The sequence below is a fragment of the Sander vitreus genome, chromosome 22 (genome assembly GCF_031162955.1).
Source record: "Sander vitreus isolate 19-12246 chromosome 22, sanVit1, whole genome shotgun sequence".
In the NCBI taxonomy this organism is placed as follows: Eukaryota; Metazoa; Chordata; class Actinopteri; order Perciformes; family Percidae; genus Sander; species Sander vitreus.
This window is the reverse complement of record NC_135876.1, coordinates 17,242,361-17,261,617: the sequence shown is the minus strand read 5'-3', so window position 1 is coordinate 17,261,617 and position 19,257 is coordinate 17,242,361. Positions and strand designations below refer to the sequence as shown.

Below are 19,257 nucleotides of genomic sequence, written 5' to 3'. Positions count from 1 at the left end.
TCCTCTCCTGGGGCCACCATCTCTGTCCACCATCCACTGACCTTTTGCACTTTTTGCCACAATTCTTTTTTTGCTGGTGGCTATGTGACATTTACTTGCGCAGGGCACTAACAAACAAAAAAACAAATTATATATATCATTTTCTAGTTTGGTAGTTAACAAAATGTAACATGCTACAAATACACAAATCGCATCAGTGCCTGGCAAACTATCTGCAATTACTGGTTTATTTGGAGTCACACTGCTAAAATCAAATAGATTGAAAGTAGCCTTTGTAATTATTTTAGGTATAGAAGTGTAATCATCGCATCATTCTTGGATTAGGGACATATTCTTTTTTTAACTGGGGAAAAAAATATGCCAGTTCTAGGAAAACAAGGTGACCATCTTTTTCCAATTTTCTTTTATCTGTTCTGTTTTATACTATTTTAATGTTACTGGTTGCCTATTATCTCTTTGGAAATTCAACAAATAGCCTAGCTAAAGTTAATGGATGCAAATTAGTAATACAGGCAAATATTAGGTACAGTAATTAAAAAGTGAAAAAAAAAACACGGTTTCAAGTCAGTATCATAAGACATCCAAAATAACTCACCTTCAGCTACCCCTTTAGCTAAAGACTAGCTAGCTAAATCAGTTTGTTTTTAGGTCATCTATAAAGTTTAAGATTTAGCTATAGCGTTAGGTATCAGCCTATAAGGTGCTTAAACTAAGTTAAACTTGTGTTTAACTAGTAGCTATAGTAGCTGGAGTACAGCAGTAGATCTATGCTTTACACAAAGTTAAGGTAATTTAGCTAAAAACAATAAACAAAGCTAGCATACCTGTGCTAAAAGTTTGTACTCTGGGGTCCCAGCGTCGAAGGGCTACGTCTTTATTGCTAGGCAACCGGTCGCTCGGCTACATCCATGGCAGCAGGTCGCACAACTTTAACTTCAAGCAGCAAAATGGTGTCTCAGAAAATGTTTTTTTTCGGAATTAAATAAATGAAATAAAACACGGGGTACCGTTGAGGACACATACAGATATAGTCAGTTTATTGTATAAAAATTAAGTTGTTGATACAAATATTTACATCAACACGCATTTACAATATATGTTTCCTATAATGTATTAATGGAGGATATTAATTGATATTGTGGCCCCTGTAGAGGAAAACTGGTATTCTGCAACATTCTTCTAATAGCTATATAAAATTGTCTACATGGAAAAACTGACACACTTTAAATTAAATAGGACATAGATACAAAGTGACTAACAAAAAAAGATTTATAAATTGATCTTTACGCTCTTCCAGAGTTTTAAAAGTAAATCTTTTGAATGAACACACACACACACACACACACACACACACACACACACACACACACACACACACACACACACACACACACACACACACACACACACACACGTAGCTATACTACAAGATGCATTGTTTCAGAAGGCTTCAGCCATAACACTTTCCAACTTCTCCTCTTCTGCAGTAATGGCCACAGTAAAATGTCTTTTGAAATACTGCATTTCTATATTTCCTGATTTGTGTGCCAGTGCTATTCCTGAATATGTGTTTTGTTGTCCTGAGTCTCCAAACACAGCCATGGCTGTCACCCTGAGAAGACAGCAGAAAATGAACACCACATATCAATATTACAAATCTAATATCACTCAATATCATCAATCCTCCCTCATGTCTGTCTGGTGTTACCTGTCAGAGTCCATCCTTTCGGTGACCACAGGCTCGCTGTCATTTTTCAGCAGGTCCCATATGTGGAGGTTAGAGGCTGCATCGAGCACACAGAAGACTGTTGGTCTGGTTTGGGTCCACTGCAGTGAAACCACTGGTTCGCCAGCTGTACTGTTCTTCCACTCTGCCACAGGCTGCTCATGACTGACTGCATGTAGCCTGATGCTGCCATCCCCACAACCCACCTGGAATAAGGACAGGGACAAATCATATAGTATATTATTGTTTTAGCTTATCTCTTATATTCAGTATATTTATATGATGTTCTTATTAGCAAAGCATTTGTTGCAATAGCAAAAAAGTTAACTCCAATTGCAATCTCTGGAATGAATTATAATCAAAGCACCCTGAAAAATAAGAGCAGTTTCCTATTCTTTTGTGCACAACATTAAATCGTTGCAGGGCACTGATGTGTAACCACTGCCCCTGTTCTTTTATAATTTTCATGGAAGCAAAACAAAATAGATTTTCTAATATTGGGGGGGACAAACAAACAACAAAAGTCATTTTTATGTAAAAAAAATAAATAAAAAAATAAAAATCACTCTCACCAAGAACAAGTGTTGCCTGAAGGGAGAGAAGTGGATTGAGGTGACATCAACAGGTCGGACTCCAGCCTCCTGAAACCTGTAAAACTTCGGTGGAGCCTTCAAACCGTGACTTGTTTCATGATTGACCAGACCCTGACAGAAATTATACACTATTAAATAATGACACAGAACAAGTGTAGGGCATTGGGATAGTAATATTTTCCAAATCTTAATTCATTTGGGTTAATTTGAATGATACTGTGGCAGGCAAGATAATGCTCACCATATTGGTGCCGATAAAGAAATGATTGGAGTCTGTTGGAAGGAATTTGAAATGAAGTGTCTGTAACGGCCCTGTTTTCGCTGCATCTCGTGGCGATACCCTGAGAGACAGACAGACCAAGAGAGGGGGGAATGTGCCAAACTGGATGTCAAAGGTTACCACATTCATGAAAACAAAACTGTGCAGTGGAACAGTGGAACAGTGGAACTGTGGAACACGACACCTCATCACATTCACACTCCACATACAATATATGACCGCGGATATGTTCCCATCAAATGTTAAGGCGACAAAAACAACAGCCCACAGTACTTAACAAACAAGATCGTATGACCACGACAGAGCAGCTGTTTTCCGCTGGGCAAAAGGGTATTTTGAGCCTATTGGTTGTCAGTGACGAATGATCACAAGCTATTTATCAATCTCACCTCTCAGCAGTTAGGAGTTGGGAGCTGTGAAGTAACTTTACTTTGCCGCCGGGCCTGAGCCCTGCATGAGAGAACGAGAGAGAGAGAGAGAGAGAGAAAGAGAGAGAAATACACTTTATGCTAGTAGATCTTTGTTGTTTTCATTTTGGTTTTTATTTCACACTTGCTTTGGCAATGTAAATGTTTCCCATGCCAATAAAGCCCCTTTGAATTGAACTGAATTGAATTGAGAGAGAGACTGGTACCACTGCTGGTGAAGCTGGTACCACGTGTGAGAAAGACGAGTATGTCCATGGAAAAAGAGGGAGTGCTGTAAAACGTGACTGCCTTACCTAGATCTGTTGGAGAGCCTGCCTCGTTGGCTTTTGGGAGTTCCACTACCACCTAAAGGATACAAAGAGGAAATCATGAAAGTCCATCATCAGTCCATAACTTTGCTGTTTGTGTAGAGCGAGTTGAGAGTTTTCAAAGTCGCCCTGTCCACTGGTTTTTTAACACACTCAATATCTGCACATGAACAAATGGACAGAGGAGAGTGCCATTCTGAGCCCGATACAGAAGAAAGTTGATATTTGTTTGAATTGAACTGAATGGATTGTGTCACGCCGACTAATATTCTTTGTCTTACTTTATTTAGGCTATAATCATGTTGACAGTTTTGAAACTACAGTTCTTATAACTTATAATATATATATATAAAAAAATAAATAAATAAGAATAATGTTGCCATGAAGTCAATGAGTCAGCTCTGGGCTACAACTTTTTATATTATATATATATATATATATATATATATATATATATATATATCCTATGTAGGATTTACTTTGTTTCCCAACTTACCCAGAAATTTAAAACCCCAATTTCATCCAGAGAAGCCAACTGGAATGACAATCCTGCCGATTCTGGATTAGGAAACAGAATAGACATTAAACATAAAGCCAACTATGAATGGCAGAAACATATGGCATATTTATAACGATGCGATGTTCGTATATCATTCCATACCTTCCTCAGATGCCAAAAGTGGGACTTCTGGCCTCAGCCCCCCTGCTACAGTGGAGGGGACAACTTCTACAGACGTCACAGATGAGAAATGGCCTGAACCAGCCATCACTGCATCTGTGTTGACAAGGTGACGAAAGAGACGATGTCAGCACACACTCAATGAACCCCACTGCTATGTGAGAAAACAACCTCAGGAATTTAAGTGAAAGAAAGGAAATCGTCATATAGTACAGTAAATAAGGATGTTTGCCACTTATCGCCTGCTGACTTTTATTTTCTTGCAGTGCAAAAAGTGAAATGCACAACAACAAAGATGACCGAGTGAAAGATCAAGGGGCTTTATACTCTCAAAATAAAGGCAGACAAAAAAAGCTCGGAAAACACATGCTTGGTGTAAGGTTGCAGGGAATTAGCATGACCAATGACATGGTATATTTACAGGCTTGAAAAGCATTGATTTCAAGATAGGATTGATATTTTGCACACACTGTACAAAAACGTACAGCCTTCTTTTCCTTTCTAAAACAGTTATATTGTAAATATTTGTTATAGTGTCTTTTACATATTTTTAATTGCAAATTTCTATTCTATATTTATGTTCTCAGCTGTTGCAGTACTTTGCTCTAATGTTTATACTCTTTTTATGTTTATTGTATGTACCAAACACACCAAGGCAAATTCCATGCAAGTGAAAGTTACGTTGGCAATAAATCTCATTCTGCTTCTGATTTCCGCAAAAACGCCTTAGAAGGTAACAATACAATTAACAAATGGCTTAAATATTTTGTCTAGCTTCCGTTAGCAGTAATATTACTTGTTTTTGAAAAACCTGTCTGCAAAATTCCCAATACTATTGCTCAAGACATCTGACTTTATGTAAAATTCATGTGGACCTTAAATTAATGAGTTCTTTTTTTAGTGATAAATCTGTCCATTCATCCATCTATTTTTGCTGTTTATCCATGATTTTCTGTTATATACTGCTGGCAAGTACTGCCAAAAATGTTTTACATACTTTGGCCAGTAGGACTGTAAGGTATTAAATTGCATTCTACTGTATGTGGTATTAAACATGTTAACTTGGTGAACCCTGCAAAACCTGGGGAAATCACACCTTCTTTATATAATAACAACATTTTAGGTATAGTGGAACAGAGAAGAAAGGAAAAGGAAAAGGCACACAAAACACAGGAAAATTATAATATGGGCATGAGTGAAATTGTTACATTTTTGGGAAAATCTCTGTTTCAAACTCTGTAGCACAAACAGGAATTCATCCGTGGTATTATCGTCTCAATCAGCCGTTGTCCGTGTATTAAAAAGGAATTGAGGTCTAAATTGTAACATACCAGTGGAGAAGGTAGGCTGTCGGAAAGTCCACTCATCCTCCCCTATCTTCAAACTGTAATGGTCACTAGTGTGCTCCCTCAGGTCCCACAGCACCACAGAGCCAACGGATGTGCCTGCAAACACCAATATGGCCTTTCCAGGGCTGAAGCAACAACACTGCACCTGCAGCAGTGAGCATTAAAAGAAGTTCCTGTCAGTGGCAGTGTGTAGACATGTTTGTGGACGTTAGAGGTGAGGTGACTTTGGTTCCTTTACTAGATATTGGCAGATTTTTGCTTTCTGGCCAAAAAAAATGGTTTTGGTGCATTGTAAGACTATCCTTTTTGAGATAATCATATAATGAAATATGGAGAATTACAATGCCATTTTGATTGTAATTGTTATATCAGAGAACAAGCAGAGCAACAAGGCCTGATGATTAATGTTTAGTGTGTAGAACTTATTGAATCTGAGCAAATAAATACTAGCCTTGCTCATATGTCACTAAACAAACAACTGAAACTGAAAACAACTTGAAAATGTCACCTCAGATTCGTAAACAAGGACTTTTTGAGGTCTGGACGGCTCCCAAATGTTCCAGATGCAGATGATGGTGCAGCTGTCGAGACGCACAGCACTGGGCTTCGTTGTAGGGCTGTGGACTGACATCATGGTATGCCTCTGAACCTGAGAGAAGTGCAGCAGGCTGATGCGGCGACCTGCAATTTGCGATCAAAAATGTTGCAAGCCGTGGGAAGAGCTGCCGGAGTAGTGTAATCACACACATGTATACAGCATGTTGTGATCAGTTGCTATCCAAAAGGTACAACTAACAGATACAATACTAATGAGAACACAGTGGTTTGGCAGTACAATTAGTGTAAGAACAAAATCAATTTCTCTGGTTGTTGTGCATGCATTACCATAAAGAAAAGGCAACTTAGTGTTGAGCTGTAAACTTCCATCGCTGAAAGACAGCGTGTCTGTCTGAGAACTCAGCTTGCTCAGGGATTTTCTCTCAGCCCGATCCTCTTCCAACAGCACAACCATGACCTTGATTAAGTCACAAAAGATAACAGACATTAGTTTTGGCCACAAAAAAACTTAGTGTTACATTTTTAAAACTGTGTATGAGAGATAACCTGAGAGGCGGAGCGCAGAAACGCTGTCAGACGCTGCGAATTAAAGTTCATTTCACTTTTGTCTCGTGCTTCCTGGGAGAGGTTTGGATCTGTCAAAAAAACACTGTTATAGAACTCTACATGCAAACACTGACTTCATCTGAGAAAAATCATTTTTAGCAGGCTTTTCCTTACCCCCACAGGCTCCATTGTGCTCTGGAGGATGCTGCGTCCACTTCTCACACACCTCTATCTCCTCTGTCTGGATGTCCCTGTCTGCATTATCCTCATTACACTGAACATAAGCCTGACAAGAAAGAAGTTATTTAGACATGGACTATAGCTATTGTGTATAGGAAACATAGAATTTTTTTCTTGTTGTCTTTTATTATTCGGTTACATGTATCTGTGTAAAGTAAAAGAGAACAAATACTGACCTGCTTAGTGTTCGCAGTTCCAAAGGTTCTGATATACATGTCATATTCATTAACAGGTGGCAGATCCAACAACGACACTGTCATTGAGAAATCCAGATCAATTAAGCGAAGAAGCTCTGTACTGCGTTTCCTGAAGTCAGAAAAAAACAAACACACTGAGGGTGCAATTAAAGAAACACATAGATAAATAGATAGATAAATCCTTGCTCAAGATTCCAAGACAAAAGTGCCTCAAATCATAAAAAGGAAGTCCTCATGAGTATTCAATCATATTACAAACCATTTAATGTGAACATGTTTTCGCAAGTTTACTTACTTCTGTTTTGTGGCAACTTTCTTGCTGACTTCACGCTGCTTTGCGGCCACAAAGTCGATAAACTTCCCACGTGGGGAGGCTCTACTCTGGCTGTTTTCAGACACTATTAACAGAGCAGCAAAGATGCATTAGACCCACTCTAATTCTTCAGATCAGACATGAAGAAACAAATACGGGTCCACTGTAACATGCAATAACATGTCATTCTTTAGTTAAAACATGTTTTGGACTGATAAGACAGAAGAAAGAACTGTACCTCCGGACCATTTCGGTCTTTCTTCCTCCTTTTTGCTCGGAATTTGCCTGGACTGAGCTGTTCCGACTCTCTCGTTCTCTTCATCCATGGCTCTCTGAATTGCTTCGATTTCCTTTCTCTTTTGTTCTGTTAGTTCCTCCCTCTCTTCACCCACCTCTGGAGGCTGTGGCTCCTCCTCGTCCTCATCTTCATTTGCGCTCTCATCCATCTCTTCAAAATCCTCCTCATAATCCTTCATTTATTACATACAATATGTTTAACGCAAAGAAATAAAGATGCTATGAGCACAAACTTTGTAATAATGAAAATGGATGCACTCGTAAAAGCGTCTGAATACTCACCAGTTTCTTTAATCGATTACAGCATGCAAAAGCAACACAAAATAGAAGTAAAAGAATGTTTAAAAAAAAAAAAAAAAACATGATGGGAAAACTTAGAAACGACAGAATTTGGTTTTACAGTATGTAGCCTATTTCATAACTTAAAGGCTGTCTTATTACCTCAAAGTCATCTTCATAATCCTGGTCAGCCAAATCTTCATCATTGGCAACCTGCAAACGTTACACAAATGCACAAAGTAGAAAATATCTTAAACACTTAAAAAAAAAAGATGCAGAAATTCTTTGGGATGATGCAGCACTAAAGTGAAACTGAAGCTGAAAGTAGTGCAGAAGAAAAGGAGTGCATAGCATGCAGTACAGACAGCATATGGCTCACTAACCAAACAATAAAACACCAATTCACCTGCAATCAGTTCATTTTTTTCAGTTTCAGCTCATAACTTCAAACAAGCAGCTGCAGCTTGAGCTGAAATGGGGTTTGTTTTCATGCAAGCAACCGAAATGTAGCTGTGAGATTGTACTGTTTATGTTTCAGCCAGTTATCAATGAGAAAAAACACACGGCTAAACTAAAAACAAAAGTCCCCAGAAATGCACAGCAAAGTAACCAAGCATCTTACAGGCTCCTCTGTTTCTCCTATATCGTTCACACCAGCTGTCTGGTGCTCAGATACCTTTGCTACATCCTGGATCATAAAAATGACACATGGAGGGGAAAAAGCCATCATTAGGGAACCATGAACAGAAAATGGTTACAGTATAGGCAATTTATGGCCATACAAACCTCAGTTTTAGTCTCATGCTTATGACTTTTGTCAGATGCTGCTTTCTTGGAGATGGTCCCATCTCTGTGGTGATTTCTTTCTGGTTTCTCCTCCTCTCTGTGCCTTCTTTCTTTGTGTTTGTCCCGTTCTGCTCGATCTCTGTCAGCCCCATGATGCCTGACCTCTTTACCTGACCCCTTCAAGTCTCGATTCTCCCTGGATTCGCTGTCATGCTTCCGCTTTTCATCCTAGAGAACAGCAAAAATCCACACCAGTAAAATGATTGTGACCAAAGGAACTACATATACCCATACAAGTCACAAGTGAAATGCTCTACAATTGTGGGAAATAGGCAAATGAATGAATCGATTCAAAGTTCAAACTAGTGATGAATACTATTGCAGGTTTCTTACATATCCTCTCTCTTTGGGTCTCCTTTCTTTCTCCTCTCCATGTCTTCTCTGTTCTTCTTTGTGCTCTGAAATCAGAAATTTCCCCATACAGAAGTTATAATCCTGTGAATATGGCAGGTTATGTGTGCATACTGCTGTGGCCTTACCTCTTTCCTCCTTCACTTCCAAATGCTTTCTGTCTCCATGTCTCTCTCGTCTTTCTTTGTCATTCCTCTTGACTTCATATTCATCTTTGGGTCGCTCTCTCTCTCGATGCTGATCTCTCTTCTCTCTTTCAAGCTTTTCCATTCGATCTCTTTTTCCATCGCCACTTTCCTCGTGTCTCCGTCTCTCCCTCTCAGTCCTGTGCTCTCTGTTCCGTTCTTCTCTCCGCCTCTCCTTGTCTCTCTCTTCCCTCCTCTTGTCCTTGCCCTCCTCATTGCCTCTTTCTCTATCCCTTTCCCTCTCTTTATCTCTATGTCGTTCCTTGTCCCTCTCCTTTTCATGCTCCCTTTCTTTCCTCTTGTAATCATCATCGTACCTCTTTCCATCTACCAACTTGTCTCTTTCCCTTCTCTTCTCCCTATCCCTGTCATCTCTGCTATCCCTTTCCTTAACGCCTCTCTTATCCAGAGAGCCCTCTTTCCGTCGATCTGCATATCTATCTTTTGTGTCTTCATCTCTTCTCTCCCTTGTACTATCCCTGGGCTTGTCTCTCTCTCGTCTGGACTCCTTCTCTGGGTCTCTGGGGCGTCTCTCTATAGATTCACCAGAACGGTGCTTTCTCTCATTATCATCTCGCTTCTTGACATAGTCATCACCTAGTCCTTCCTCCTAAAAAATAAGGAAATAAAACCATTTGTATTATTTCCATAATAATACATAATGTTGTCTATTGACATAAATCGAGATTGAATCACCACCTTGTGCAATCCTAAACTCTCAAAAACTTACCCTGATGTGTCTTCTCAGGTCAGCTGGTCTCCATGTGTCTTCCTTGGTTATTTTCTAAATAAATACATTTTTTTACGTTCACTGGATGACCATATCAACGTTTATTCAAAGACAACACATATTTTTATGATATCAAACCAAATCCATGCCAATCAGCAAGACAACTTTCATTTCCTAACTGACTAACGTTTGATAACTACCACAGCGTTCATGGTGATATTCTACTGAAAAATAATGTCCTATCTTTAGTCCGCATACGGTAAGGTTAACGGTAAAAAGCACTTACCTTGTCACTATGCATGTTCTGTTATGTTTTTATTGTTGAAGTCTTTCAAACGCCAAAAATCAACTCATATTTTTGTAATGACGCCGCCATGATGGTAAATCTCTTGTGCGCAAGCGTAGTTAGTCGAAACCATGGAGAACGCGTCACTTCAGCTTGACAACAGGCTTGCTAATCAACAGCAGAGCAATCACTGGGATCAACCATAGGGATCAACAGCAGTTGCCATGCCAACGGTCACTAACTTTATAACTAAATGTGTGTTAAAAAAAAAAAAAAAGTATTAAAAATGGTGTTGGTCTAAACGAGTATACTGTTTGATACTACTAATACATCTGGTGCTGCTAGTTGTGTTTGGGTTGATTTAGTTTAGATGTCTGTCGTCTGTTGATCGATTTCTCTGTGCTCGTCATTATACACCCGTCCGTGTCTTGGCCTTAACGGCTCTGGCATTTGATAGCAAGGTAACTTAACGCTGCTTGTTTGAAATACAGCCAATTCCACATGTAACTTTAGCTAAGAATAGCTAGCTATTTGACAAGTACTTCATCGTCACTGTCTGAAGTACAATTGATCGTTACCAGCTGTGTTTACCGCTAATGAGCAGCAGATGGCGGTGTTCTTTTCTTTTTAGTGCAGCACGTAGCGCTCAGTGCATGATCCCTGTGCGTTTTTGGTAATGAGCATGTAACCTGTGTAGAGGCAGAGGGAGTAGAGCTGTAGAGCTGTGGACTGGACCGGACTGGCTCAGCGGCCCAATTTTAACCATGCTGAATGCATTCCGAAGCTTTTAGTCGTTGCGGAAACTAAAGTGGTTAATGCCAACGATTCCCCCGAAGGCCATGGGCTGGTGTGCAGGTGAGCCGACGTGAGAACTGGCTCCCGAAAGGAACCGCTTCGCACATGGGGACCATGTCACCCCACCGTATCCGCATTTAACTGTTTTAACGACGGACTCCGGAGCACAGAGCCTCAGTCTAGAGACAGCATGACAGATATACGAGGAGCCCAATTACCTAAGGAGAATAATGGATACATCGCGCCGAGCCCCGCGCAGCCCAGCGCCAACTTTCCTCATCCTTCAGTGGAGAACATACCCGATGATATCCCGGTGTCCTCGACCAGCGAGTTGACACAGACCTGGGTTCACGTTGCTAAAACGTTTGTTCTGATTTTCCCTATTTACGCATTGGGCTATTTTGAGTTCAGTTTCAGCTGGCTGTTGATTGGACTTGTTATCTTCTTCTGGTGGAGGAAAATCACTGGAGGGAAGCACAGCCGACTGAGCCGAGCTCTTGCTTTCTTTGAGCAAGAGGAGAGAAGTATCAAGCAGGGTCTTACCACCTCTGATTTACCACCATGGGTAAGACACAATGTGAAATACAGTTGATGAAATAATGTCCACAGTCGTTTATCCTACTTGAGCTGTTTCTCTGAAGAGCATGTGGTATTTTTGTGAACAATATTTTTGAGTTTCCAGGAAGAAACAATCAGCTGACAAAAGCACGAGGAGCAGAGTTGAGCTGTAAAGCTGTGATGAAGCAGCTGTCCCCCCAGCAGTGACATTAGACTGAGTCCCAGTCTAAATACAGCAGGGTACAATGGTAAACCAGACACCACGCTGTAAGGGAAACATGTCAACAGGGTCCCTGTTATTTTGGGATTCACACTGCTATCTCTCTTGCGGTAACTCACTCTATTACTGCAACACCTTATCTTGGCAAAATTGTTAGATATCACTGGGGTTCTTTACTTTTTCTTTGTCAGGGTTAACAGTTTAGTGTTTCGGTGAAACTCTTCTGAAACATCCCCAAAGACCCTCAGCAGCCCCAGTATAATCAACAAGATAACATAGGTTGCATTTAATCAAGTAGTACCAAAACAGAAAAAAACAACTCAGCTGATATTTCAGAGATAAATCTGTGAAGAATAACTGCAGGCCCTGTTTTCCCCTCAAAATGAATATTTATGTTTTGCAGCGCAACTCATCATTTTTGTCACATAGCCATATGTTATGTGACTTCTCTCCAGCATTTGCCACTGAAAGAGTTTGTAAAATACCATGTAATCCTTTTTTTTTAACTGCTGTCTGGAGGGAGCTGGATTATAGCACATCTCAACAAACATCTCAAAGTAAATGGCTTGGCCTCTTTTTAGGGTGTTATAATAAGGTAATGCATTTAGGTTTTTCTAAATGTATTTTTCAACTAGAACGATGACAATTATTCTGATAAAACTTACCTCAATGCTGAGCCACAGGGCCATTACTACAAAGGTGATGTGGTATTACACATGAAATGGTATTATGCAAATAGTGAATAAATTGGGCTCTTAGGTTCAGTATTTAGTCACATCCAATTCCTACAATGCCAAGACTTAAAGATAGGCTGCCACAGTATGCAGAAACAGGGAAGGGAAAAAGGTGATAATAATAACATATTTTCACAATTTCAATAATCATTATTTTTTACTTAATGCAGAACTCTGAACCTAACTTACACAGGCTACAGCTAGCTGACATGTGTCAGACATGGCTGTAAATGACTCTCACCAAAGCCAAATAGCCTTCAGCTCATTTTGATATTTTGATGTGAGAGTATAATGGACCCGTTTGAAAATGATCATGCCCATTTAGGTTTGAAACAGTTTCGCCGACTTTGATGGCATGTTATGACCACATTTCCAAAATGATAGTTTAATGTGGTCGACACCTACTTGTTTGGCTGGATGTGCAGTTTCAGTTGATACCAGAACCTTCGCTGTAGCTCAAAAAAACGATCTCACGGGAGCTTGTCAAACAGAGACTTTTCTTTTTAAACAATAATTTTTTAGGGGTACCAGGATCAAAAAAGGACTAAAATTGCCCCTATGCTCAGCGTAGCCTAATTTGTTGGGATCAGTAAAAAGTGTATTCTGCTGACACATGGCTGAGGAGGCATCAAGGCTTTTAAATGAGAGTGGAGGAGCTTGATGGGATATAGCAACAGCATCCCACTAAGGAAAAAGGCATTATTGAATGGCCTCAGCTCCCCCCCCCTCCCATGCATTAAGTCTGTGGTTTATAAGAAACTGCAAGACATGCACTACATGTATCTCTGGTCATACTTGGTGAGGCTGTGCATCACAGGAAATCACATTACACCTTCCAGGGCTTTACAGCAAGTGATTGGCATCCCCCAGACTCAATGCATTTATACAGCCATGCCATCAGGGGTGGGGACTTTCACCAGTTATACTGTAGCTCCTAAATCTTTGCTACTGCCAGTTTCTCCCCACTAGGCAGACGTGAGTCTTAATATTCATGGCACTGCTTTCACAGTGGAGTGCCCCTATTTCCAAACTCCTACTGCTAAAGAGCACTCCTTGTACCAGTTTACACCCTCAGCTGTATTGGCCTAGGGTGAGTCATTGGCTGGCTGGTGTAGCAGCTACTTACACTAAAAGCAACGAAATGGATCTTTGTTTAGTATGACAAGGAAATAAATTTTGCACGCTGTCTCGCTAACGGCTGGTGTTCATTCATTTATGACGTTTTGATCTGCTTTGTCAAGTATATCGCAAGCATCACAACAGTTCAATATAAATACATTGATGCTGACTAACTTATCCAATCAGAGGGCCACAGAATGAAACACCTTGAGCAGACACACACTTCTTTAAAACAACATATTCCATAAAAAGTTTAGAAAACGGTTAGAAAATGTAAGTAAATAAGGGCAAAATTGCCACTATTCATCTTCAATCTTACAATTTAATTATACATGAAATACTACTATGGAATGTTCTATGTAAGATACAATTACACACGTCATACATACACGCGTTGTAGAACATTACCAGCAGTAATATCATCATCGTCATTTTTATTGAAGTTGTGCTTTGCTCCGATGCATCTGTCACAATTCTTCTGTGCAGAGATTTTTCCAATTTTCTAATCATTCAGTTTGCTGTTCAGTGTTGTTTAGTGTCTGCATTATAGTACTTAGATGCACTTCTGTCAGTGTGACGTATGAGTTGCAAGTACAAGTTGGCATTATGTCTCTAAAATCAGTAGGATATACTTTATTCTTTATTTGGATCCCCATTAGCTTCCACAAAGTGGTCGCTAGTCTTCCTGAGGTCCACACAGAAAGCGACAGCAATTAAAACACACTATAACAAAGATAAGACAGCGATATCAATAAAACAAATGGCAAAAAACGACAAAATCAGCCAAATAAAATAACAGTGAATACGTTAAACCACGCCATATTAAACAAACAATAGTAACCGATAGTAATCAGCAAGCACACATACTATATGTCAGCTGAATCTGAGTTTGTCTATTGTATCTCTGAATGTAATTTTCTACTTCTTCAAGATACAGATATCATCATTAACTATATAATGTCTAATTAACAACAAGTTTGTATTTCAAGTTTGTTTCCAGGTCCTGATTACTTTCCAGACCTCTTTATTTTAGGTAGTTTGAACTGACACAAACAATTACACTTTCAAGACTTAAACCCCAATTACTTTTCAGTTTTACAACAACAACACAGCAGCAAGCTGAATAATTAAGATGCTTTATTTATTCCCACTTTCTGCTGCACAGCTCGGTTTTATCATCCAGCACTTAAACAATGTCCCATTGGGTGTTTCATCCATTACTTCACCTATATTTCCTGAATAAGGTCACTGTGTCAGGTGTAATAATGAAGCCTTGCCAGCGTCTCCTGCAGAGGATAATTATTATTTCCAGCTCATAACAAAAATATAGGCCTAGATCTGTCATATTAACTAGAAAGTTCTGTTCCCTGTCTTCCTGCTCTTGGAACTGCTTTATCCACACTTTGACATAAATGCTGGATAAGCACTTTTGCTGCCTCCATTAGGAATAGTGCTGTCCCTTGTAGCTGTCACACCGCATGTCATATCTCACCAGCACTCCAGCCAGAAGCATCACTTTATCATACTGTTGAGAAATAAACACCTTCAATTCAGAGTGATGGACAGGCAGGGCTGTTTATCTGGTATTCATAAGGGTGGTTTGTGCATTGCTGCACACCTTTGTGCACATGGTATTGACTTTATTCCAGGCACTTCCTTTACCTCATGTTAAATCAATGCTCGATCTACTTCGTTCTTTAAAGAAGATTAGTCAAACTGCAGCTCAGTCTCACAGCACAATTGTATTGTGGAGATCTATGGAGGTCTGGAGACTGGCTGGTATTGGATTTATTTTCAAATGTAGTAACATTACAAAAGCACAGTATTAAGGCCCTAATTCTATTTTCTAATTATCTGTAAATTCAATAGTATTGGCAAATAACATGGCAATAATGCACTTTGCTCACACTTCAAATGTGAAGAAAAAACTAGGTTTTAAGGTTTGCACTCATGTCAGTTATTTTTACAACACCCAACACTTAAAAAGGTGATAATGAAAAACAATGCATTCTTTATGGATAAAAGGAAGATTCCAATGACGTTTGCTTGAAGAGTGTTTTGGAACGAATTGTTTTTCTTCCTTGTCCCTTCATTTAAACCCACTCTGCCCTCTCTTCTTTGAATTGTTTTTGTTGAATTGCTGCAGCAATGTAGAATGCTAGGTTTGTTGAGATATTTGGAATGAGAAATGTGACATCTTCAAACCTTAACCTAAATTTGTGAAATTTGGGTTACGAAAGATTAACTTTGCTCTTGGAATTTGCAGTAGTAATGCGACACTGAAATGGAAGAGGTGAAGGCTTTGCGAACGGTCCTTTGCAAACATGTAATAATTTATCCTTTTTTTATCCTTTATAGCTTTTGGTTTTCATCAGGGCAATTCTTCACCTTTGTATCGGGTATTACTGTAAGTGGAGGCTTTTTAAACTAAAAACCTTTTAGTGCAAGCCTTGCCTTTAAAAAATGTTGCATTATCTTCCTTATTGAAACCAACATAGACTAGAGATTATCTGCTCTCTTTTCTCCATTGTAGGTCCACTTCCCAGATGTAGAGCGAGTGGAGTGGCTGAACAAGGTAAAGAATTAAGCAGCTGTCGCTTGAATTTGTCTGCTTGAGTAAAGCCCACTTTTTTACCTTTTATAAACTGGAGTAAATGCGATGTCTGTCGCTCTTCTGCTCTCTCCTCTTCCCACTGGGGCTGCGAATGTTGCCACACTGTACACTGCCGCACATTTGACACGCAGCCATGTTTTTGCAGCACTGTGAAATGCATTAACCCTTGTGAATCCCCATGGCAACAACCTGGATGTAAATTGTAAAGCACTCATGACTACACATTATAAATGATCGAGATGCTGACATCAGAATTGGATTTGCTAGTGTCCCTGCTTTGATATTTGTTGAGTCTGACAAGGTTGAACTTAAATAGAACTACATTTTGAATATTTTAAAGTAACTATATCATTCACAGTGTCGAAGATGTTCCTGTATGAGGTAGCAAGAATAGCATAAAGACAATGAAGTTGATGTAGTGACATTAATATCCCACATCCTTGCACATGCACATGGCCTTTAAAATAATTATATGATGGAAAAGGGCAACATTTTTGTTTTTGTCCCAACAAGACTACTATGATTTCTCATTAAAGTTCAGTCTTGTCTTTCTGTATCCTCTCAGACAGTGAAACAGATGTGGCCGTACATCTGCCAGTTGGTGGAGAAACTGTTCCACGAGACAATCGAGCCGGCGGTGAAGGAGTCGAACGCCCACCTCAGCACCTTCTGCTTTAGCAAGATCGACATGGGAGAAAAAGTGAGCACCTCTTAGTGTTCCTGCATGGTTCTAAGACTGATCACGTGTTGTTACAGCAGTGACAACACAGACTACTGGCAGCAGATGCCGTTGGGACAGCTGGTGAGGGTGTGTGGGTGCTTGAACGTGAACATGCATGCACATCGCTAACATGTGTGCTTGTTTCATAAATAGTTTCCATGTGGGGGTCAGGAGAGGGGTCGATCCTTGTGTTAACCGTGTGGGGGTTTGGGAGGAGTGGACGTGTTGGTGCAGTGTTGATGGACTGGAGTGGTGCAGTGGTCATAATGGTTCCCTCTCTTGCAATGTAGCCGCTGAGGATCAACGGGGTCAAGGTTTACACAGAAAATGTGGACAAGCGACAGATCATTATGGACCTACAGATCAGGTGAGCCCACCAGATCCCTGTTTAAATCATTATTTTATTATGTTATTATATTACCTCTAAAGCTTCTGTCTGATTATGGTTTAGAATGTTTTCCACAGTTTCCATAAGACCTTATATAACATTGTCAGACTCATGATGGGCAGTTTAAAAAAAAAAGGATCCAAATTGATGCAGCAATACCGTTCAAATCGTCTTTTTTATTCCACGTATGCTTCCTTGTCAAAACCTGATGCCTACTTTACCCACAATGCAACTCAACCGTTTTGACGGTTTGGTCTAAAATCTGGGGGTGTAATGCTAGGAGCGACTAATGTGACACCAGTTCAGGCAATTTGTCAGATTTCGCACAGCTCCCCCTAGAACCACAAAATATATATGCAGTCGTACTCTTCAAAAAAGTCCAACCCTTTGTTGATCTAAGAGAAATAGAACATTTCAGAAATACATCAGAAGAGCAACCGGTGTGTCCATTTACTGTGCTGTCAGAAAAACTCATATTGTTTTAATAAAGAAGCACACAGCGCAGGTAGTTTTTCACACAACTGCAGAGCACAGTAAAGTTGGTTGCTGACACTGTATGGTATGCAGCTTGTTTCCTGCAGCTCAGTTTGGCTGCTCCATCTTGTTCCATTACTTCCTGCAATATTTACAATTGAGCCATTGTCAGTTAAACACCTTTGGTATGCATTAGTAACTTTAGCTCTGACATGTAATAGGATCATGAACAGTGAACAATGAGGTTATTATTTAATTAAAAACAGCAATGCTGGATTACATGCGACAATGATGGTAACTTGAATCCAGTGCATGAATCGGGGACTCCACCACTAACGATAAAAACCACTAGATTTGCTAGAAAAAAAATGCCTACCACAAATAGGATCAAAAACAGAGTTTGATTTCATAACATCCTTTAAAGGTTTATAATGCTTATATAGAGCAAAACCTTATGATGCATGTTTGTGTTTGTATTTATACAACATGAGTTTTAAAACAACAAAGAACCCTTGTACAGGATTTTTATCATACATATATTTTGTGTTTTTGTCCCTCAGCTTTGTTGGCAACACCGAGATTGACGTAGACATCAAACGCTACTACTGCAAAGCCGGCATAAAGAGCATCCAAGTAAGGAAATTCCTTTTTGTCTGATTTGTTTCACATCCTCTTAGAGGTACTTTCCTCTGGCATTAGTCTTGGACTCGCAAGGTTGTTAGAAAAGGAACATGAAGCGGATGTAAATTGGATATGAAGCTGCACAGTGACTTCAGGTAAAGGTCTGTCCTGTCGGCTCTAATTTGAAAGGGCTTTTTCAGTAGTGAAGAAACTGCAGCTTTGGATTTTGTACAGCACATAAAAATGATGCTGAAGAAAGACAGGAGCTTTTCTCTTTTCACTAGACAATATTTCTTATTATTTCGGTGCAGTGGCATCTGCATGTATAAAGATTTCAGCATAGGGGTATGATTTCATCATACGCTGGTATGAAAGCACAAATTACTCATGTGTACTGTTTACTCAATGATGGGGCTGTCATGTAATGATGAAGTAAACAACAACTACAATAAAATAAGCATGGAGTGCATTTGTAAACAACCATTATGAAATGCTTTACGACATCGGTTCCTAACATTTTTTAACTTGATACCCCTTTTAAAAAAAGCAGTGCGTACTTGCACGTTTGTCACAGGCATCATGTCGAAATGTTGCCAACAGTTGAACCAAAGAGTCATTTTCTCCACTGCCATTGTTAGAGGCTTCAAGAGGTAAAATCTATCTAGTATTTCCAAAGAAAAAATACTAGAGATAAATTTAGAAAAAAATAGTTCTGCAGAAATGTTTTATTTATTTATTCCATCCTATCCTGTTTTATGAATTTTAAGACCACTTAGGTGGTTCTGAAGTTGGGGACTACTCTGTAGAACTATTAAAGATAAT

At 39.5% G+C, this 19,257-nt stretch overlaps 2 protein-coding genes across 6 annotated transcripts in view; one reads left to right on the top strand and one right to left on the bottom strand.

Annotated features, from left to right (window-relative positions):
- Window positions 1–1,020: 1,020 nt before the first annotated feature.
- Window positions 1,021–10,303, bottom strand: dync2i1 (dynein 2 intermediate chain 1). Of its 2 annotated transcripts, XM_078280887.1 has the most exons (23): window positions 10,192–10,303; window positions 9,906–9,959; window positions 9,119–9,785; window positions 8,973–9,037; window positions 8,580–8,807; window positions 8,416–8,481; window positions 7,956–8,006; window positions 7,456–7,687; window positions 7,200–7,302; window positions 6,884–7,013; window positions 6,642–6,753; window positions 6,468–6,556; window positions 6,249–6,378; window positions 5,872–6,044; window positions 5,346–5,508; window positions 3,997–4,110; window positions 3,832–3,893; window positions 3,321–3,372; window positions 2,989–3,049; window positions 2,561–2,660; window positions 2,299–2,430; window positions 1,709–1,932; window positions 1,021–1,612 (listed from the first exon to the last, which is right to left on the bottom strand). In XM_078280887.1, the coding sequence occupies exons 1-23, from the start codon at window positions 10,204–10,206 to the stop codon at window positions 1,441–1,443; spliced, it is 3,195 nt and encodes a 1,064-aa protein (XP_078137013.1). In that variant the 5' UTR covers window positions 10,207–10,303; the 3' UTR covers window positions 1,021–1,440. The 2 variants fall into 2 exon arrangements, with proteins under 2 accessions (XP_078137013.1, XP_078137014.1); XM_078280888.1 differs by lacking the exon at window positions 8,416–8,481.
- A 571-nt stretch (window positions 10,304–10,874) lies between these two features.
- The window catches only part of esyt2b (extended synaptotagmin-like protein 2b), a 29,333-nt gene continuing 20,950 nt past the window's right edge, over window positions 10,875–19,257 (top strand). For 2 of the 4 annotated variants that reach the window (XM_078280649.1, XM_078280648.1), the window contains exons 1-5: window positions 10,875–11,551; window positions 16,151–16,192; window positions 16,797–16,931; window positions 17,243–17,319; window positions 18,375–18,447. In XM_078280649.1, coding sequence (XP_078136775.1) covers window positions 11,177–11,551; window positions 16,151–16,192; window positions 16,797–16,931; window positions 17,243–17,319; window positions 18,375–18,447 — 702 coding nt within the window. In that variant the 5' untranslated portion in view covers window positions 10,875–11,176. Of the gene's footprint in view, window positions 11,552–11,618; window positions 11,793–15,992; window positions 16,025–16,150; window positions 16,193–16,796; window positions 16,932–17,242; window positions 17,320–18,374; window positions 18,448–19,257 lie in introns of those variants that run through there. The other 2 variants (XM_078280650.1, XM_078280651.1) reach the window with 2 other exon arrangements.

Excerpts from the sequence above, each read along its gene's own strand:
- dync2i1 (XM_078280887.1), bottom strand. Across the intron at positions 6,557-6,641 it reads GCACAATGGAGCCTGTGGGG|ATCCAAACCTCTCCCAGGAA; the intron begins GTAAGGAAAAGC and ends TTTTTTTGACAG. Across the intron at positions 3,050-3,320 it reads AGGCTCTCCAACAGATCTAG|GGCTCAGGCCCGGCGGCAAA; the intron begins GTAAGGCAGTCA and ends TCTCTCATGCAG.